The sequence below is a fragment of the Cavia porcellus genome, unplaced genomic scaffold, assembly GCF_034190915.1.
Source record: "Cavia porcellus strain 051 isolate PalLab524CR breed Dunkin Hartley unplaced genomic scaffold, mCavPor4.1 scaffold_20, whole genome shotgun sequence".
Classification (NCBI taxonomy): domain Eukaryota; kingdom Metazoa; phylum Chordata; class Mammalia; order Rodentia; family Caviidae; genus Cavia; species Cavia porcellus.
Genome location: NW_026947503.1, coordinates 15706021 through 15727256, shown reverse-complemented (window position 1 = coordinate 15727256; position 21236 = coordinate 15706021). Strand labels below are relative to the sequence as shown.

Here is a 21236-nt window from a genome sequence, read left to right as displayed (position 1 = left end):
CCCTAGAAATTTTGAACAGCTCCTAAAGCCAGCCTTTTCTCAAGATGGACAAAATATATAGAAGGCTCAAAGAATATAGAAGTAGAACAAGGAAAATGGACTGGGAGAGGAATCTGATTTCCATAGTCCAGGAAAATTTAATTGAAGAGTTCCCCTGGGGCTGCAGTGCAGGCTGACGTGTGGGGAACTTCTGTCATTGCCCTGGGAGAATCTGGGGGCTGAAACTTCAGCCAGTTTGTAACTGGCACACGTGATTTCAGTATTTCCTAATATATTTTTTCCAATTAAAGACTTTTAAAGGACACTGCTGATAGGATCACATGTGAATATTTGGAGGCAGTATGTGTATAAGTAAAATTACATTGTAGAATGTGGTGATTTTTTTTTAAACCTATGTCCTAGAGTTTCATCCTGTGTTGGACTGTGCCCTCTAGCAAGAGTGGCAAAAATCTCCTTGCCGTCTTTGCTGCTGCCCAGTTTCCTCCCATCCACGCCGACAGATTCTGTTCTGTCTACATCAGACTCATCTCTTGGCCAATTTCCATAAAATCCAATTACTTTGAACGTTTTGCAATGTTTTAAAAGCATTGTTAGATGAAGTGTGGCAGCAGGGAGTGCAGTAGACCATTACCCTAGCGAACCATTCTTTGACATTTTCTCCTTGCTAATTCCACCTTTGATACCTTGCTTTGGGAGTTAATTTATTTTTTTACCCCTTGCTCCAGAGCACCCAGCTACTGTACTGATTTTCTCTCTGTGTTCCTCTTTCCTTATATTTGCTAAAAGATTTAATAATCATTCTTTAGGAGCTGGGGATTTAGCTCAGCGGCATAAGCACCTACCTTGCAAGCAGGCGGTCGTGAGTTCGATCCCCGATACCGATAAGAAAAAAAAAAATAATAATTCATTATAAGTTGAACATTTGTATGGAGGCTACGAGTGTCTCAATTCTGCATCCCATAAAGATTAGAAAACATTTCTTTTATGTATAGAATTGCAATGAATACTCATATTTTCACTTTATTACACAACCTAAATATTTATCACTGAATTAAAAGCCTGAACAACAACCTCATTACCAGAGAGTCTTTAGACTACAGGTCAAGAATAAGGTAAAATTTTGTGAATGGTGTTAACAATGAAATGCTTACAGTATCTTATCGCACTGTACCACTTAGCAGTGTATGTTATCATTCTGTGTGACCGCAACAGAGACTTCATTTTTGTAGAACGGAGTAAAATAGTCTGAAAATATATTGAGAAGAAATTTCTTGCAGTGAATGCTAGCATTTAATGAATCTATGTCATGTTGTTTTTTGAGCAACATGTAATTGTTATTGCTTCATTTGTTCCTGACACTTTTGTTTTTGATATTCATTTTAGAGTAAATATAAAAGGTGCATAATTATAGTGTGGAATATGCTGGATTTGAATTTTTGAAACTTCTGGGCAGTATGTTTTCACTTTGATAGAACCTTCTTTGCGCTATTTCCCGAGAAAAATCAGGCAATAGAGATTAATAAAGAACTGGAGGCAGCAAGTATGAGATAAGAATGAACATTTTGTATTTGCTATTGAGTTTAAATTCTGTCTTTACTTCACTCTCAGAAGCCGTAATGCTTACTTCTATAAATGACATCTTCAAATCAAATCATCATTTTTTTCCTTTCATAGTAATATATGAGGTTAAGATACACATTAAAATCAATGTGGTCCTGCCATTGAACACATTGAATACTAAACAGATCTTTAATGTGGAATGCTGTAAAGAGTTACCTATGTTGTAGAAAAGAGAGGTAAAAATTTTTATTGTAATAAAATGTCTATGAAAATCATATAATACTATGTGTAAGGAATATTAAATAATGGAAAAGTAACCATGTTAACCATCTGCAATTTGTTTTTCTGTTTTTTGTTTGTTTCACTTTTTTTTTTTTTTTAGTATAGTATATATTGCTACGCTGTTAAACAAAGTAATCCTGGTTTGGGGTAGTAACATGTGAGATGGAGACAGAGATGGATTTAACAGACTAGAGAGGTGGAAAATTGGTAATTCACAACTGATTGTGGGTGAATATCTTAATAGAGAAGGCGCAGTAAAACTTATCTAAAAATTCTATGGTTTTATTTTATGTTTTGCCTTATTAATGGTTATTTGAATATAAAACATATGACAGTATGTGAAGCAGACTGGATAAATCTTGAGATTAGAAATCTAAAGTAGAGAAGGATAAGTTTAAAGAAAGGAATAGAGGAACTATAGACACAAAAGTAGATGAGATTTCAACTGGACTAGATCAAGTGTACGGGAAAATTGTCTATGATAGCTTTAGCATAATTAGTTTGGTCTCATTTCACATAGTATTGCAGTTGAAATTAGACCAGTTATGGTGATTACTAGTTTTTTATTTGATATATAACTACAAGTGTCTGTGCAGATAGAGGATATTTTTAAATCATAAGGAATGTAAAAGAAGATGTGATTCTTCTCGTATTAAACTGAATACACAATTCAGTATGTTGTATGGAATATCCTTTGTAGCAGGTCTCTGCTTAGAAATCAATGTCATCTTGTTACTGCTGGTAGAAGTTTTGAGTAATTAAAAGTAAAGTATAACAACTCTTGTAAACCATGGATTTATAAGGTGACAGGATGAAATATAGAGAGTATGTGACATTCTAAATCTTAAACAAATAATACAAATGGGCGCTTCTATTGGTTACAATTGTAAACTATGCTAATTAGATTTGAGCAGAAGATACTAGACAACTTATAAGTATCATTCACAATATACCCTTTTAAATATGTATAATTGTCCTGATATACTATGTGCATGTTCAAGTAACACATAGTATTGACATATCCTTTAAAGACATTTTGTGTAAGTTCTTGTCATAGATTTTTAAATGAAAAACTAATTTCTTCTGTTGAATTAACTTAACCCAATTACAGTGATATACAAAAGCAAACACAGTTATTCATTTCTAAAGGCCCAGAAATAAATGCCTCCAGGCCTTTCTTTCATAGCCATTACTAAGCAAAATTTTAAAAGGATAAAAGACATCATACAAAATACATCTTTGGTATTATCTGAAAATAGAATAGTCCTAATGTACTCTAATTCTAATTTTCCCACACTTGTATTAATATAAAAATTCTGTATTTCTATTTTAGAAACTATTTTGAACTGAAGCAGTACAAACACCTAGATCTTAATTCCCTTCACTGTCTTGAGCATTTCCTGGAACCTGCAATATGCAGTAGATGCTGACTGCACCTTCACTGATTATATGAATGATTGCAGCTCACCAGTGTTATGGTGCTGGAAGTCTCATCCTGTCCAACACTAGATAATAACTGAACACCCAATCACTGATTCCTGGATTCATGTTACATAATACAGACGTGAATCAGTTTCAAAATAATTTGGAATCTCTTTAGTGATTTCAATCACATTGCTAAAAAGCTTCCTTTATTCGTGTATTCTAGATATTTGAAATAACGAATAGCAGAATAGAGCTCTAATGTTGTATAGTCATACAGAAAGAAGAGATAGAATTTCCTACCATAAAATAAAGAGAACCTGTTCTACTTTGAAAATCAGAAAGAATTCATGAGTTCGAACACTAGACATGGTTTGTGAAACTCAATCTTAATCAAGCTAAGATGTTATCCACTCTCAGTCTGCTCTACTCTGAGATGCCATCGCCTTGCTCTAGGTGATACTAGTCAAGTTCTGTTAAAATCAGAAAAAACCTGTGTCAAAAGAAAGAATACACATTGCCAGTCTCACTCAGGAAAATCAATATCTTTCCAGAGTCTGGAGAATAACAGCTTTTTGAAGATATTCTGCGCACATGTAAATTGTTGACTGTTCCTATTGTGGGTGTTATCTGTGTCCTCCACCTTCCTACCTTTCTCCCTTTTTCTTCCTGTTGCTTTATTGTGTTTATTACATTGGCTTATGAAAAATTTCATCCTCCAGGCATTATACACTCTGATCAAAATTGCTAATGTCTAGAAAGGCAAGAAATTGAGGTCAGTATGGCTGCAGAAATGGAGGCCTTAGAGGGCTCAGGAGAGATTTTGCTCTCATTTGTTTCTACATGAGGTTTTGCTTTGAGAAGAAAATATATTTTATGTCTTGCTAGGTCACCTGAGCTGGAGTATGCTCTTGTTAACCCTTATATGGCTTGTATTCTTTTATTTTTACTTTTTTGTCTTTTTGACACAGAGTCTTGCTATGCAGTTCAGGCTGACCTTGAACTCACTTTGTAGCAAGGCTGGTCTTGATTTTGCAGTGATCCTCTTGCCTCAGCCTCCTGTGAGCTGAGATTACAGGAATTGGCTACCACATGGCTTTATAGCCTATATTTTAGAGGTGAAAATTTCATAACCTACAGTGGTGCTGACATGGAAGTTAGGTATACTTTTCATTTAAGAAGCCTTAATACTTACTGAAATTATATCAGAGAAATCTTTGAGGTATAATTTCAAAGATCTAGACCAGTTTAGCAAATTATTGCCCAAATTCTGTAAACATATTTATTTTCATATATAATAACTTATTTACCTTATTTTCATATTTAATAAGCTTATATATCTCTATTTCATATTATCACTATCATAAAAGAATATTTTCCTAAGATATTCTGTTTTTATTTTTCTTCTTCCCTTTGGACATGTGGTTCTTAATTGTCTATGCAAAAGCTTGACAGGGTAGCTTTTACAAAAACTAAAATAAAATAAAATGAAGGTTGGGTCCTTGACAGATATCCTTATTGGTCTATGGTGGATTCTGTGATATTTAAGCATCCCACCACCCCTTTAGAAGTAGAGAAATGAAGAGGGGTGCACACAGCCTGGGTCCCTAGGTTTCCTGAGATAAGGCAATTTTGCTTCTTTCTCTTTCTAAATGAAAAACCACTCTTGCGATTGGTTTATCCACAGTGTAAGATTTCTCTACAACAAAACATTTCAAAGCAAGTAAAAGGAAAGAAGTTTATCAGGTTGCTTGTGAGAGAAATAAGCAGCAGTCAGTCTGGGATTATAACCTTTATGGATTTTACCCCCCTGCAGCATCTGCTTCAGCTGCTGTTTCTTTTGATTATACTGTTTCTCAGCAAGTTGCAGAAATGCTGCTCGCGGTCATTAAGTTCTGAAGAAGCATACACAATATATGCATGCACAGATGTGCACAGAGAGACTCTGCCATTTATCTCTTGTTGAGCGAGTCAATATGTGTATATTGCTGGTGAGGTTCTGCAGGTAACAGATTTGGAGATGAGAACATCCCTGTGGCGGTTTACTAGCATGTGTTCTTAGAATAAATACCTGTGGGAGGATGAAAGCATTGAAGAGGTGAAGGAATTGAACAAGACAACCTAGATTTGGCTCTTCTTTGCAGAGCTGTGTCTGCAGTAGGGAAAGGTCTTTGATTTTTTTGTTTATCAAGAACCTATGAGCTTAAATGTTGAACGGCCAAAGTGCCCACTGTCTGTCTTCATTTTGGGCTTGGCCCTTTGCTTGCTTCAAACTATATCTGTGTTATTTCTCAAGTTCTATTTGTTCACATTTTTGTCTGCACTCTGACCTCCATTTGGTAAGATTGGACACAATAACCTATATATAAGTTGTGATCAGAATAGATAGTGAATGTTTAAATTTAAAAAAATGTGTAAAATACAGGATTACCATTAATATCTCAAAATATTGCTCCTCAATTCAGACACACTTATTCTGTCATTCTTTCAAATTTCTGAAACATTTCTGGAAGTCTTTGTTGGTGAATGCCTTTAGTAGTGCTGTTATAGCTGTCTTGATATCCTGAGTCAATCAAAAGCTTTACCTTTCCTGGTCATTTTGACCTTGAGAAGGAGCCAAACATCATAGACTATTGAATCTCATAAATAAAGTGAGCGAGGAGACCCTGTAGTATTTTTCTGAGAATTCCTTTTCTTTGGGTGATACTTAGCACTAGCATTAATTTGATTCTGATGGTGACTTATAAGGATACTCCTGAAAGAAGACCTCCGGGACTGTTTCAGAATGCAGCAACAACAATACAGCGGGGTAAGTGTGTTTGAAGTGGAGTCAGAGGGACATTTTTGAGGAGGACTAATGGCCATGTGGGTTTATTGCAATAAATATTTTTATTTAAACATTATCATATATTTGTGCCACCTCTTTTACTAGAACTGCAAATATGCTCTACAGTATTCCCTCTTGGATTAGACAAGTGTTGAAGTTTCTTCCCAAAATGTATGCTTTGAAATTATATTTTTATTGCACTGAGTGCTATTATTACCCCCCAAAGTACAGGCAGTGCAATGCAGAAGTTCAGAAAATATGTTTACAGCACATTCTATTGCCACTCTCAGCAGCATATATTTGTGTCCTCTACAAAATGTCAGGCATAAAACATCTGTGCCGGACCTATGTATAATCTCTGGAGATGAACCTCTGACCACATTATGAAGAGTATTTTGTAATCCTCCTTGATGTTATAATGGGTTAAGAATGTTAGAAGACTATTGCCTGAACTTGTTCAAAAAGAATTTTCTACTAAGATTTTTATACACAGATGCAAGACTTGATGTCAATGATACGTGAGGAGACGCCAGATTTCTTGTCATGGGTAGATAGTGTTTTGCATGCCTCTTTACTTTCCATGCACACAGAACACACTCTGTTGTGTCCTGTTAATTATTTTGTAAAATTAAAGTAATAATTCCTATTGTTTTCATTATTAAATTCTTACTTTTTACTTGTTGCTGGGACAAAACACACAACACCCAAAATGAAAGAAGGAAAGGTTTTTTCTTACAGTTCTCGGAGGTTTCAGTCCATACTCAGTTGGCTCCAAATCAAGGTGGCTTGGTGGGGCTGTCATTCATGGCTGGCTACCAATAGCAAGGTGCGAACTGGCAAGAGAGAGAGAGAGACACCTTCTTCCCACTATTACATCATATCCTGGCCCACCCCTAGGCAGGTGTACCATGCACACCACCAATCAGAGTGCTAGACAATGAATCAATTACAAACACATAATTGAATGAAACTTAGGGGCCATGACAGTTTCAAGTTCAGCAGTTTATTTTGTAAAATTCCTATAAAGACTTGCTATGTTATTTCTCTCAATTCCAGTGTCTATTTTGACCTGAACAAGTGGAAAAGATTCTTATACTGCACGTCCTCACTGGTGCTGTGTAAGTCAATTATGAACATTTTACGATCAATCAGCCCATTTTAAAATTAACAGTTAAGCTTCAGTGAAAGCAAATCTTAGATTTTTCAAAGATTTCCTTTCATTTGCTTCTGGCCTACTTCCTGGAGTTGCAAGAAAGTAATCCAGGATTGTCTTGCCCATGAGCCCCAAAAGATGAGACTATGAAGTGCTCACCATGACACTGAAAAAGGATGAGACCTCCGTGCCAGTTTTAATCCTTAAGAATTTGAGTCCATGCAGATTTCTCAAGTGGGGTAGGAGTTTTACATCTGGCCTGGAGACAGCAGTTAAAGACAATGAGATCTGAGTTGTGGAATTGTCTTTAGGGAGGTGAACTGAAGAAAACTTTTCTGAGCTTCTGTCTCATCTTTCCTGAGCAAAATTCTGAGAATCTATGCCATAGGCACAGATGTAAACTTTTTCAAAAAAGCAAATTTTGTCTCTGAGGAAGGCATATAGTCTATTGTAGCACTTATAGGTAAGCTTGTAAATATGGATAGGAAGTTCCATTTTACAAAATTAGCTGAAAAGGCATTATTTCATTTTATCATTATTTCACTCTTTAAGCTCACGTGTATATTTATAGATATAGATTCATAACTGGTGAATAAGCTATGATTTAGGAGTAATCAGAGCAGCGTGCTAAAGAACAGCATGGAAATTCAGTAGCCATACTTGTAGGTCCTTTGCTTGGCCTTGGAATTTTATCATTCTGTTGCTAAGTAAATGAGTGGAGACCTCAGTTTGAACATTTGTCAGACCTGATTTGCTAGGATCTATTTCTGAGAATGAAAATAATATAGTGACCCTTTCTTCTTATTTATTATTAGTTAAGAAATAAGATTTTATTGGCCGTTTTAGCATTACCTATGGACTTCCTGAGTTATATATTCTTTCATTATTACTCTGTATAATAACTAATATCTAAACTTCTGAGACCACACATCTACATCAAATATGCTTTGCAAGTAAGTTGTGTTTTATTATCCTGGACCACAATGAGAATTATAAATTAGGAATACTTCAACCAGAAAGAAATGACTCATACATTTGTTTTCATCTGCAATATTTCTTCAGCAGCACAGTAATTACAAGGTATCTAGTGGCATGTGAAAACTATTTATTAAAAGGCATAATGAGAAAAGAAAATGTGTATGTACTGTGTATACTTAAACAGTTTCATTTCTTTCAAGTATTGTTTAAATTCATTCCTTAAATTTCTGATTATAACCTTATAACTTAGATTCTAACAATGTGGAATTCACTTTGAAACCTAAAAATTCAGCAATCGAAACTAGGTATACCAATGATACATAATTCATTTTAGATGTCTTTGCTAATATTTAATAGAAAACTCTTAGATTGACCAATTTGCTATTCAAAATGTCATCATCACTACATTTTTATACAGAAATGTATCAAACAGTGTAAGTTTGCATTTATATGATGATGTATTTTGCATTTTGTCTTATTACAATGTTCATTGAAAAGAAAAATGAAAACAAAACTTATAATTATTACCCAATTCATTGTACATAGGTCACTGAGTATGACAGAGGCTATAGATTAGTTTAGTTTTGTTGTCATACTGTCAAAGTTTGAATAAGAAATACCTTTTCATCTTGTGTCTGGATTTGCTTGTTTTGTGACAAGAAAATTTACTGTTTTTCAAAGGCAAAAATATTAAGAAGTACAATGCTGGAACAGTAATAGTTTAATTTCATGGATCACTTTCTGAGTCATGGTCACAGTTGTGCAATGAAATCTAAGTGTGCATGTGTTTATCTTTATGCTATCGAGGAGGGGCCAAGAGTATGATATTAAAGACAAAATAATCAGTAATATCAAAGAATCTAGAGTTTAAAAAGGATAGAGAGGATAGAAAAGTCAATCTCTCTGTTGAATTGATTTAATTTTATGACTGACTGGCAAACAGATGAATAGCTCTCATTTGTCAGATATTTCTTTATGTTTACAGACTAATAATGGTAGTCAAGATCTAGAACATGTCATTCTGTTTCTGACTAAAGATATGTAAGAGAACAATGAGAACCACACTGCATTGCTCTGTTTTTTTATTTTGGACTTACAATATTAAACTACAAAATCAGTGGTAGATGCAAAAAATTAATTAATGAAATGGGAATTCTTACATCCTAGAGTCTTTCAAATATCTTCGCACTGTTTTTGTGTGCAGGGTGTGTGTGTGTATGCGCCTGTGGCTTACTCTAGAGGAACTGGAGAAACAGGAATAGGAAAGTATGTTTGTCTTCCCGAGAGCAATGCCTTCTGGAAACTCAAATGTGTAAAAGTGGAAGTACAGCACAATGTGCCATGCTACCAAGAAAATACCTTGTACAACATAGATTATCTGTCTCAGCTCTTTTTACGTGGCTTAGAAGATTACAGAGAGAAAGTGCAGAGATACAGTATGTTTTATGATTATTTGGTTTTGCTTTACTTTGTTTTCCCTGGTGTTATTAAAATTTAAATGGCTAGAAATTGGAATAAAACAAATACTAACATTTTATAAAGTAATTTTAAATTCACCACATTTAATACTGATAAACTGCTTATTGGGGATGTGGAGCATGATGATGAAAGGAACACAGCTTTTAAGGAGTCTATAATTTAGAGAAAGAATTTCAAAATGAAAACAACTAAAGCAGACTTTTTGATATAAGCATAACTAAATGAAGTATTCCATTGAAATTCCAAAAACAATGTATGAAGAAAATGGAGGTTTACAAAGCTTCAGAATAAGCAGAAGTTACGTTGAGCTCACCTGGAAATCAGTCAGTGGACAGCACAGTAGAGGACAGGTGCTGAAAGAGTGGACATGTTGATATGCTTAGACAAGGGGACTCATCCAGTACGGTGAGAGCAAAGACAACTGTAAGACATGGTGGGGAAGGGAGACTGGAGGGACAGTATACAGCCAGACTGAGGCCCATGCTTAATTCATAGATCAAAGGAAATAATTATATATTCGATTAAGCATGCTGGAAACACAAAAGAATGAGGTTCAGTTGTCATGTAAATATTCCACTCGCTTTTAAATGAGCTATAAAGAGTAAGTTGTTTTGTTTTGGTAAAGATATGCTTTCTAAAATTATTGTTTTCTTGTAAAAAAATAAGTAAAAAATAAAATTATTATAAGCATTTTGTTTGATTGATTGATTGATTTTTTGAGACATCTCACTGTGTATTTTTAAGGTGGCTTTGAACTCACTATGCAACCCAAATTAGTTTTCAATGTTGGATTATTCTTCTGCTTCAGCCTCCAGTGTGCTTGGATTACAGGCTTGTGTTACTGTGCCCAGGTATTAGAAGCACTCTAACAGGTGCTCCCTAGAGTGGGCTGCTGCGTGGCCTGACACCTGGGCAGCACCATGAGGAGTTCATGTGCTGATCCACTGCAGAAGCCTTCAGGATCCAACCCTGTGCAAATGGGAGGTGCTGTCCCATCTCAGTATTGTGCTTTATTCCTTATCGATAAAGATTCTGTTGACGTTTATGGAACTTATCTGATGAAGGATGCACTATGACTTACTATATTTTAGGGGAAATAATTTATGACGTGTGATGACAGATTCAATAATATCAATTATAAAAATGGTGGAATATTTGAGAAATTTTCCAATAGGCCAGTGAAAGGTTTTATGACCTTAGACTAGGATTTCAGTTCAGAGACTATGGAAAGAAAGCAAATAAGAGGCTGTATGTGCTGGAGAAAATGAGGCAGGGTGCTCTGTCAAACTTGAGCTCATAGAACCATTATGGATTATTAAGAAATATATTATAGAATATAATAAATTTTCCTGTCCCTTCTTGGCCTGTGTAGTTTATGAGTTCAACCCGTTTTGATATATCTTACATTTCACTATTCAAAATGCTAAATTAGACAGGCCTCACATAAATTGCTGTCTGTTCACCTAAGGATCATGTTCTTCTTACTTGAAAAAATTCTTGTAATGTAATATGTCAATATTTATTTTGAAGTCATAGCAGGTAATTATAAAAAGATTTGGGCATGGTGAGTTTTATGTGATGATTAGTGAAGTATTTCATTTGTTGGTTATTCTTAGTCTAATTTCAGGCTGACCTTTACAAGGATATTTGCAAGTGAAATAGACATACTGTGAGTTCTACTGTTTAGAATAGTGTGAATACTTGCTTATTGTTGTGTTTTTCATTTGCTTTCACATTCATTCACCACATTGTAAAGCTACAGTCTATTTTTTAAAGGGCATACATTTTTTCAGCTGTGCTTCTAACTTTCAGTTTTGCAAAGATGTGCCTGTCAGTGTTTGTTTATAGTGGCACATGTGACAACTCAAGAATGTAATTTGTGATTTCTATACTAGTAGCCCTTTCCTTCTATGCTGGACCCTTATTTTTCATAGGAAGAGATAGCAGTTTTTCACTGTCAATCATGGTTTTACTCTACTTGTTGAGTATAACAAACCTAGTCTCACAAACCTAATGTCTAAAGGCATCTGATACTGTTAGACCGGTGTCGCAAGGAAGACTCCAAGGGCCTCGCTCTCATGTAAAAACAATGGGGTTTTTATTATTCCGTGTACACGGGGTCCTCCAAACAGGTGGAAACGGAGAACCCCTTACTGGAGCAGGGCTGTGCCTTTTAAGGCCTAAAACAGCAAAACAAGCAAGCGTTGTTACAGAAGCCAATCATAGCGGTTAGAGCAGAGCTGATGGTGAGCTGTCCTTAAGGGATTGGGTTTTTTAGTGGGGCAAGGGAGTGTCTCCCTAGAAGGGGTGGCATTTCTTAGGAATGGGCGTTTGTCTCATGACTGAGAGATCTGTCTTAGGTTAAGACTGTTTGTCTTAACTGTTTAAGAACACTGGTTCCTGTGGGGGTGGAGCTGCACATAGTTTTGAAACTCGCACCACAAGGCCTCCTGAATAGAAAAGTCTAACAGCAATTAACAACCTTAATTACCTTACTTTAGCACCACAACCGTTCTATTTGTAGAGGGCAACAATGGTTAGCATATCGATTAGGTAAGATTTTACAATTCTTTACAGAGAGCATTGATTAACATATCAATCTTTTACCCAGAGTAAAAGGAAGACACACATTTACAGTTACAGGTATTACTATGATATAAATGAAGCTATTTTTGTGAAGAATGTACAATCTAATACAATCTGATGCAATTAACACAATTTGTGATGGGGCTTCTGGATAGGGAAGACCCAGGATGTCAGGAGCTATTACCTCAGGCCTTTGTTTTATGGCCTTTAGGAAGTTAAAACTTAACCTAGCTGGATTTGAAGGGAGAAGGGGAAGGGAAGCAGCAGATGGAACGAGCTTTCTTGGTCTCTTCAATACTTTTGTGCCCATTTCAGCATTTCAAAGTCGTTCATTACTTTTAGCCACAGATGCTTACACTAACCTTGCAAGAACACAGACCACCAACTCGGAGCAATCTTCTGTTTGTGAGTTTTGGCAGTAATCACAAGCCTAGTGATGGTACCCATTGGGAGAAAATTTTTAGTGACATAGAGGAAAGAGAAGCCCAGGGCTCCTTCCAAAGGATGCAATGTGTATCGGTGTTGGAGGAGGCAGTTGTAGAAGAAAAGCAATGCAGTCCCTGGAGACTAGAGAGAAACGTTTTGTGAACGCTTTGCCAAAAAAAAAATACTCTTACTTTGTCAGTAATTGGCAACAACCAATACCACCATAATGTAAAGTGATAACATGGCAGTTCAGGCTGAAGTCCCCACACTGGATTTATATTGAGAAGAAATTTATTCTGTCTCTGTACCTGAACTATCTGAAAACCTTGTATTACAATGTCATGAAAACAGTAATCTGTTGATTACTGGGCTAGTTCTATAAAGAAGAGTCTGCGTATGGCTTGGAGAAATGGGAAACCTTAAATTAAAGGCCTAGTCCGTGTTCTGACTAATATTTCTTATGACTTCCTGGGTTTCCCCTGACTTTTCCTACCATTGTTATCAGGAGCATATGGAGGTGTCCCCAAAGGTGCTGCCATATAGGGGGAATGGTTGAGAGCAGAATTAGGAGATGGCTTTAGGGAGACATGTTGGTAGCAGTTTAACAACAGTTTACTTTCATCTGTTTTCCACACATGTGTCAAGACTTGAGGATTTTGCAGAATTTGGTAATTTATTTTATATAATGGCAAGAAAAGATTGTTCTGAGGAGTCATTAAAAACAAAACAAAACAAAACAAAACAACAAAAAAAAAAACAAAAAAAAAAAAACAAAAAAAAACCAAAAACTAGCTCAAAACCCTGAGCATCTTTAAGCTGATGCAGATAATGCATGGACTCCCGGTGCCCTCACCACATAGGATAGCAGATTCTACTCCATAGGTGTGTTTACATTGTAGGGAGTGGGTCCTGGGTCTCCCACAGCCAGGTAATTTTCGTAATTGGAGACTGCCGAAAGCTAGCTAGGAGAATTAGCTTTTCTTTCTGTCAGTTTCTCCACTCATTAGTAAGATTAATAAGGACAGTTTTGAATAATAAATGTGGTAGTACAAAGAGGACATTAAGAATGGCGATTTATACCAAGGTTTGCTATAACTCAATTAGTAATTCTCATGTTTCTCCCCTCTTTATTGAGGATCTATCTATCTATCTATCTATCTATCTATCTATCTATCTATCTACCTTTCTTTCTTTCTTTCTTTCTTTCTATCTTTCTGTCTACCTATCTATCCTGAGAATGACATGAGAAAGATAATTCACAGTACTTTTAGAAAACTTCTTCCCCATGTGTGGTGTAAACATGTGGTACAGTGATTCATGAGATGATTCCACACTGAAAAAATTTAAATTTCCACTGTCCCAGAAAGACTTTTTCTTGTATTATTTAGTTCTGACTAAAAACTGCAAAGGATAAATCAGTTATTTAAGTACCATGAAGCAGAGTATAAACACAGCTATTAGAGGGCAGGGTGTAATCACTTAGAAATTCATGGTGCAAGGAGCCGTATCCTCCACAGCAACCAGGGAAGGCTGCAAATGCACTGTGCCCATAAGTTCCTAAGTGGTTTTCTATATTTAATATTTTTAGCACTTTATCTTTTGAAAAATGCAAATGTAGTTCTGTAGGGCAGTGAAAAGCCTTGTTATTTGGTAATTTGTGTTTTTACCTTCATATTAACCAAAGTCCAGGAGGATGGCAGTTAAAGGAGGTGAAAGATTGTTGAAATGACAGATTGAATATTGTGTTTCTCGGGTTACGAAGTTCAGGAAAATGTGTAATTATTTCTGAGTTTCCTAAGGTTCCTCTGTTCAACATAATGTTCTGACATACAGCAGGGACAGTTCCTGATATGAAATGCAAATCAGTAGGCGCTGCCCTGCTGCAGATGCTGGGGTTAATCATGCAAATCTAATGCAGTTCTTGGTATTTCAAGAAAGGTTTTAGTTGAAGTCCTGTGCATGTATTGATTTAAAATTTCTACTTTAGAGAGCAGTGTAATTTTTTTCAGCTTCAAATTTTAAAATATAGTACAGGATGTAGAGCTAGATTTAGTAACTGGACTTTCATCCATTTGGTAATCATAGAAAAAGGGTTCAGTGGAGGGGGGTAGGGTGGTAAGGACCAAAACGAGAGAACCCATACGAATGTGAAGATTTCTAAGCTGTTAAATAGTATATTGAATGAAGTAAATCTGAAAGTGTTCGATAGGAAATCTTTTTGCTTTGAATAAACTCAAATAAATAATTTATATAGGTTTACTGAATATCTGCTATGTTAGATGAAGAGGTAGCTTAAATTAGCTTAGACAACATAACACTAAAATCCCTTAACTTTGGAAGTGATATAAAATACAATTAGAAATGAGTTGGTTGTGGGAAGAAATGAAATTGTCTTTTTCTGAAGTATAAGATGCCACATTCTTCAGTTGTGCTCAATAAACATTCAGTTTATCTTTCCAAAAACAATCAACTTTCACGTCCCAATGTCTGACATAAGAATTACTTTTACACGTCTTATATTGCTGCCTCTTTTGTAAGTTAATCTCATCTCACATAAATTTTTCACCAGCTTCACTCTGATGTTGATAAGGGAGATGGTTCCATCAAATACATCCTGTCTGGCGAGGGGGCAAGTTCCATTTTCATTATTGATGAGAACACGGGCGATATTCATGCTACCAAAAGGCTGGATCGGGAGGAACAGGCCTACTACACGCTCCGAGCTCAAGCACTGGACAGACTCACCAACAAACCCGTGGAGCCTGAATCGGAATTTGTCATCAAAATTCAAGATATCAATGATAATGAACCCAAATTTTTGGACGGACCATACACAGCAGGAGTTCCTGAAATGTCTCCAGTGGGTAAGTAGAAAGCTTGGGGTGCTTGCTTGCAATGAGTATCAGATTTGCAGCAGCTTGTATTTAAATGTAAATTGCCAGCAAGTACAGAGGAAAAAAATCACTTCTTATATGCATGGCATTGGTCAGGATGAAGGGGAAATTTGAGATATGTTAGCTGTAACTCATTCATTCAACACATCATTTTATTTGTATAAAAATTAAAAATAACTTTTACTTTTTGTATTTTTTTCTTTTATATGATACCCTGTTATCTTTAAGAAGTCACTTAGGTCTTACACTCTCTTCTCTCCTTAATATACCTTTAAGGTATGCAATTATTCCTGAGAAATTAAAAAATGAAATCCTTTCACTCACAGGCTGGTGATGATCTTTTATGATTCTTTCTATGCCATTGCTTAATGAGTCACTGATCTAAATATCATCACATCACCCGGCCTCCAGAATGCTGTCAGTGGCCAGCCAGGCTAACATCTAAATTGGCTAGTCTGTTTATAGTGAATGTACTTGCACCTGTAAGCATATATCACATGCTACTGCTGAGCTTTTTATAATTCTCCAACTGAAAATAAAGAGTGAGTTTATATACTATGATGGGAAAGCAATATTTATTAAATAATGGCAGTACAATATTTAGTTGGAGATATATAAGAAATAATGAGGGTAGTTTTACTTAATGGCCTTTAGCATTGCCTCATTGCTAGAAAACAAGCAAATGATGCACCTCTAACATGCACTTTGTATCAAAGACAGTAATATAGATTCTGGTCTAAATTCCATATCCTCAGGTATTTCTAAAATACTTTTCAGCCAGGATGCAAATGTGGAAAATGCTAAAACAAATAATAAATTATGGGTCTGGAGCAGTAGCAAACTAATTTATGTATTTATTAGTTGTTTTAAGTATTGAAGGAGGAAGCTTATTTAAACTATTACTGAAACTTATAACACATGGGTATTTTAGTCAATGCAATTTGTATTGTTTTAAGTAAAGACCTTTTGATGCATATACTTAACCAACATACCAACTAAAATGGACAGTGAGATTGCAGAAATGTATATTGGGGATAATTTTAAGAGAATCATAATTTAGTGACCTTCAATTCCAGTTCTTATTAAATAGGTGAGGGAAATATTTTTTGAGGCGCAAAATATTTGTTATTGTGCCAAAGAGATGCAAACTGCAAATGAGACAGAAAAACTCTAAGCCTTATTGGCAGAAACTAAGGTTAACAAATGCATAAGCATGTTTATGACTGAGCAGGCATACTCGTACTTCCTCAGTGCTGCCCACCTTCCAAAGTGTCTCTCGCCATTACTGCTTAATATTAACAGCAACAGTAGAAACAGTGATATTTTAGAGTGCAGTAGAAAAAATAAGTAATTCTGAGTAAATGCTGCATTTCTCAGATTTGTCTGACTTATTGAACTTAACTCCTTAGTTCTTGTTCTGCGTCATTTTGAAAGTTTTTCATTAGATCATAAGGTTTTCCTGTCCTTCATGGCACGTAGCTTTGCAAATTGGATGTATGTGAACTTCTTGTTTTACAGGATAAATAATGCCTGGAGTTTTGATTCTGATGATGCTATTTTAATGTTCAGCAATATGGTTTTGCACACACATACAAGTTTCATTTACTTGATTGGGTCACTGGTTAAGATTTTATGGTATATACAAGACAATCCTTTAATGCTTAATATTTAGAGTTTTTGTTTTTAATTGAATGTTAACTATATTTTCAAAAACACTTATAAGCCATAATACTGTTTATTCATTACTAGAAGAAAATAAATAAGCATGAACAATTTATTTATTTGTAAATATGTCTATAGGTATGCGTATGTGTGTATTATATACAGATACAGTATTAAGCACACTAGTTATTAATCACATAAAAATAAATGAAGATATCAGAGAAAACGGTATTATTGTATAAAATATTAACTAGCTTAGTTTTCTTAATGTTTATAATTGTTTTCTTTATAATGAAGTAGGAAATGAATAATTATATCACCATTATTGAACCAAAGATGTTGCATTATAGAGACAATTTTAAAATAAATTGCATTATATTTTATATAATGCATTATAACATTTCAGTATATTAATATTTAATTCTTAAAAAAATTAAAAAATAGACATTCATCTTGACTTTATCAGGTATCCAAAAAGCACAATCACTTAAATTTATTAAATAAAAAAAAACTTTAAGGATTAAAACATGGTTTAATTCCCATAATTTCATCATTTACAATCATTTTTTTAAAAAAGGAATTGGTAAGGTAAATCATATTATGAAAAATGGAATGCATTAGTAACAAAATGAAGACTGATGACTTATTTCAGATAATTGCAAAGAAAATATCTACATAAATTACATGTAAAGAAAATATTAGATTTAACACACCATATTCAGGATATTGTTAGAAATAAACGGAATTTAAAGAAAATATTAAGAAAACAGCAATTTCCTTCTGCATCAGGAAAAGCATAAACTATAGAATAGAATGCGTTTAGCTATACAAAGAACTAAGAAAACATGCTCCTCTAATGTTTTGATGATTATATATCAAATCAGAAAAAATACAGATAAATATAACTGTTTCTATACTGTATAAATGAATATGAAATAAAATGGAGAAACAGCATGATATAAAATATAGAAAACTAGTAATTCTATTTATAAAGTACCATATGTTTCCTCCTCTGGGAGGGTTACTTAATATTTTTTTAATCCATTATCAGAAAAAATTAAAAATTACAAAGAAGATAGGATAGAATCATGATATTCAGTTATATGGTTATGTTTCCTTTGTACATTTAATGAAATTTCAGCTTCAGTCTGGCATTCTTTAGCAACAGCAGGGAGATAGTCTTGATGATGTGGTACTCAGCTGGTTTTACATTTTGGGCTCTCTCTGGACAGTGACTGACTCTTGTAGAGACTCGATGAAAACTTGTTGTCTGACATGATGAGTGAGATGCTTTCACTTTTTGTCCCATTCAGTTCTGAACATTTTCCAACCTAGCACGCATTATCAATGATCAGTTCTCAACATTTTCCAACCTAGCATGCATTATCAATCACATGCTTTTGCTAATATTTTATAATCTTTAGCTATTTCAAAGATTGTATTAGTATTTATCTCCGAGTTTGAGTTTAAAAAATTAGATCAATTTTTCCTATGCAATAAAAGATGCAAGTTAAAATTACAAATAATTCTAGTGTATAATATAGAAGAGTGCATGAACTTCTGTTTTTTTTTTTTTTTTTTTTTTTAATTTGGAAGCATTTAATTTTCTGGTTTCTGCATTGTCACATAGGGACTTCAGTGGTTCAGGTGACAGCAACTGATGCTGATGATCCTACCTATGGTAACAGTGCTCGAGTGGTCTACAGCATTCTGCAAGGACAGCCTTATTTCTCGGTGGAACCAAAAACAGGTACAAATGGAAATGTGGCACTCTTTGCAAAATTAGCATTTAGATCTTGGCTTAGAATTGATATTAGTTGTTCTTAACTAAATTTAGATGATTATAGTGCTATATTTATATCATACTTATTTTAATGAGTCAATATTAGTACACAAACATTATAAAAGAATTATCATTCTTTTCAGTAAGAATTTATGACACTTCTCTGTATTCCTAAAACTTAAATCAATATTCCATGTTTAAAACATTTCACTTCTTATCTTCTGATTGTATAAACAGTTCATTGTTTACATTTAAGTTTTGTTTTTTTTGATATTTTATGTATTCATATAGAAAATTGTACATGGCAAAATATAAACTCAAATATAAACATTTCAACCACACAATAGAATAGCTACTAATTTCAATGTATCTTTCTAGAAGCTAATTTTCACAATGATATTAACTATAGCAATGAGAAGAATGATCTGCTTAGTCAAAAACTAAGTTTTTTTCTTAGTTTTGGGGTCATGTTCTTTATGAGGTGCAAAATGAAAATAAAATTTATATTATTTGTTAAATTTATTTTTATGCTTTCTTTTAAATTGAAATAACAGTATAACGTGAAGCATTGTTATTTTCATTTTAAAATAATTACTTTGTGTATTTATTTTTTTCTTATGTGTATGGAGGAGTGAGTGGACATGAATACTGTTGAGTGGGTGACATTAATGTTTTATCACAATGAAAAACCAAAAATTCTCTAATTAAGCAATTCTGCAATAATATTGCAATTTTATTTCATAAAAATGCAATAGTAATTCATTCTCAAATCACTGCTAGTATAATTGTTTTAAATGCCTTTTGGAAATAACAATAGTAATACGCATCAACAGAGAAGAAAGTTTAGTCTCACTTATGCCATATTTTGTAGCAATATAATGGTACAGTGTAGAAAATACCTGGAAAGTATAGTAGAAAAGAAACAGTTAAGATTAACCAAATATTGAATGAAGGAAGAGTAAATAAAAATATTTGATTTATGTTATAAATCCTGTAGAAATTGTGCTGTTGTTGGATTTAATGATAAATCTCAGAAACGTAAATTCAAACACTCACCCTCCTTCAATATATCTGCTTCTTTCAGTCTAGAAAGCCATGGAGAAGATTGTTAAAATTTGCTCACAAATTATAACTCTGCATTATGTAATCTGTTCAAAAGATAACATGTAATAATTCTAATGGTTAAACATTTTGTTGCTACTCATGATTGGCTGTAAGATAATGGAAATTTCCTATAACTCTGTGGATGTAAAACCTCACCAGTTTATCTACTGAATAATCATAAATCACAAGGTTATAGTAAGACTTGGAACTAAGTAAACTCAATTTTAATTTCAAAATCTAAATTTAATAAATTGTATTGTTAAAATATATATTACCATTATCTATTACAGATGCAAATAGTTTGAAATAAGGGAAGTTTATTTTGTAGTGCATTAATAATTATAAATAACAGGATTTATCTTTCTATGGTCAGTACAGAGATATTGTGAGCATTTTATGTGATAAACTAAGTTATACTATGCAGAATCCAATTGTTTTAAAGAAAAAAATAAGTTAAAACTTTTCACGCAAAATGGAAAGTCTTCAGTCCTTCGAGGCTGACAGAGCTGTAAATCAAGTTTGAGTTAGTTTTCCTTATGGGGTGTCAATCTGATTCTTATCTTTGTGAGAAATAACAGTACTTTCCACACAAATGTAGTGGTTTTGGAGAAGAAAGTAAAATTTTTGACAGGAGAAAGTGCTGAACATATGCTAAATAAAGATTAGTAAAAATAAGCCTATGTAATCAAAGGGTATATGCATTTTTATCAATTTGCTAAACTGCCGAGAAAAAGCATCATGAAAACCTGAGAGCTCATATTATATCTGTAGCAGTGCTTAGAAGCCACATGACTAGAAGGCAATTTCATTTTATACCTTTATTTCTCCTTCAACAAAACCAGAGTATGTGTAGTTGCAAAAATGAACGTGGACAATTTAGTTCAAGACAGTAAAATGTCCCTAGAAACAGATAACACACTATTAAAAAGACGAAAGATTCCTTCATAAGATCCACAAAATTACTGAGAGACAAGATTAAGGCGTATTTTCTGTTCCATTACTTGCAAAGATCCCATTTGTGATTCTGTTTGATATGGGACAAGAATGGTTAAATAATTTGCAGTTCAAACTGAAAAGCAA

General features: G+C 34.1%; 1 protein-coding gene across 2 annotated transcripts in view; it reads left to right on the top strand.

Moving 5' to 3' along the window:
- The window catches only part of Cdh7 (cadherin 7), a 134799-nt gene that overhangs the window by 36842 nt on the left and 76721 nt on the right, over positions 1-21236 (top strand). For both annotated transcript variants that reach the window (XM_063231495.1, XM_063231497.1), the window contains exons 3-4: positions 15283-15577; positions 18900-19019. In XM_063231495.1, the coding sequence (XP_063087565.1) occupies positions 15283-15577; positions 18900-19019 (415 nt within the window). The remainder of the gene's footprint in view (positions 1-15282; positions 15578-18899; positions 19020-21236) is intronic.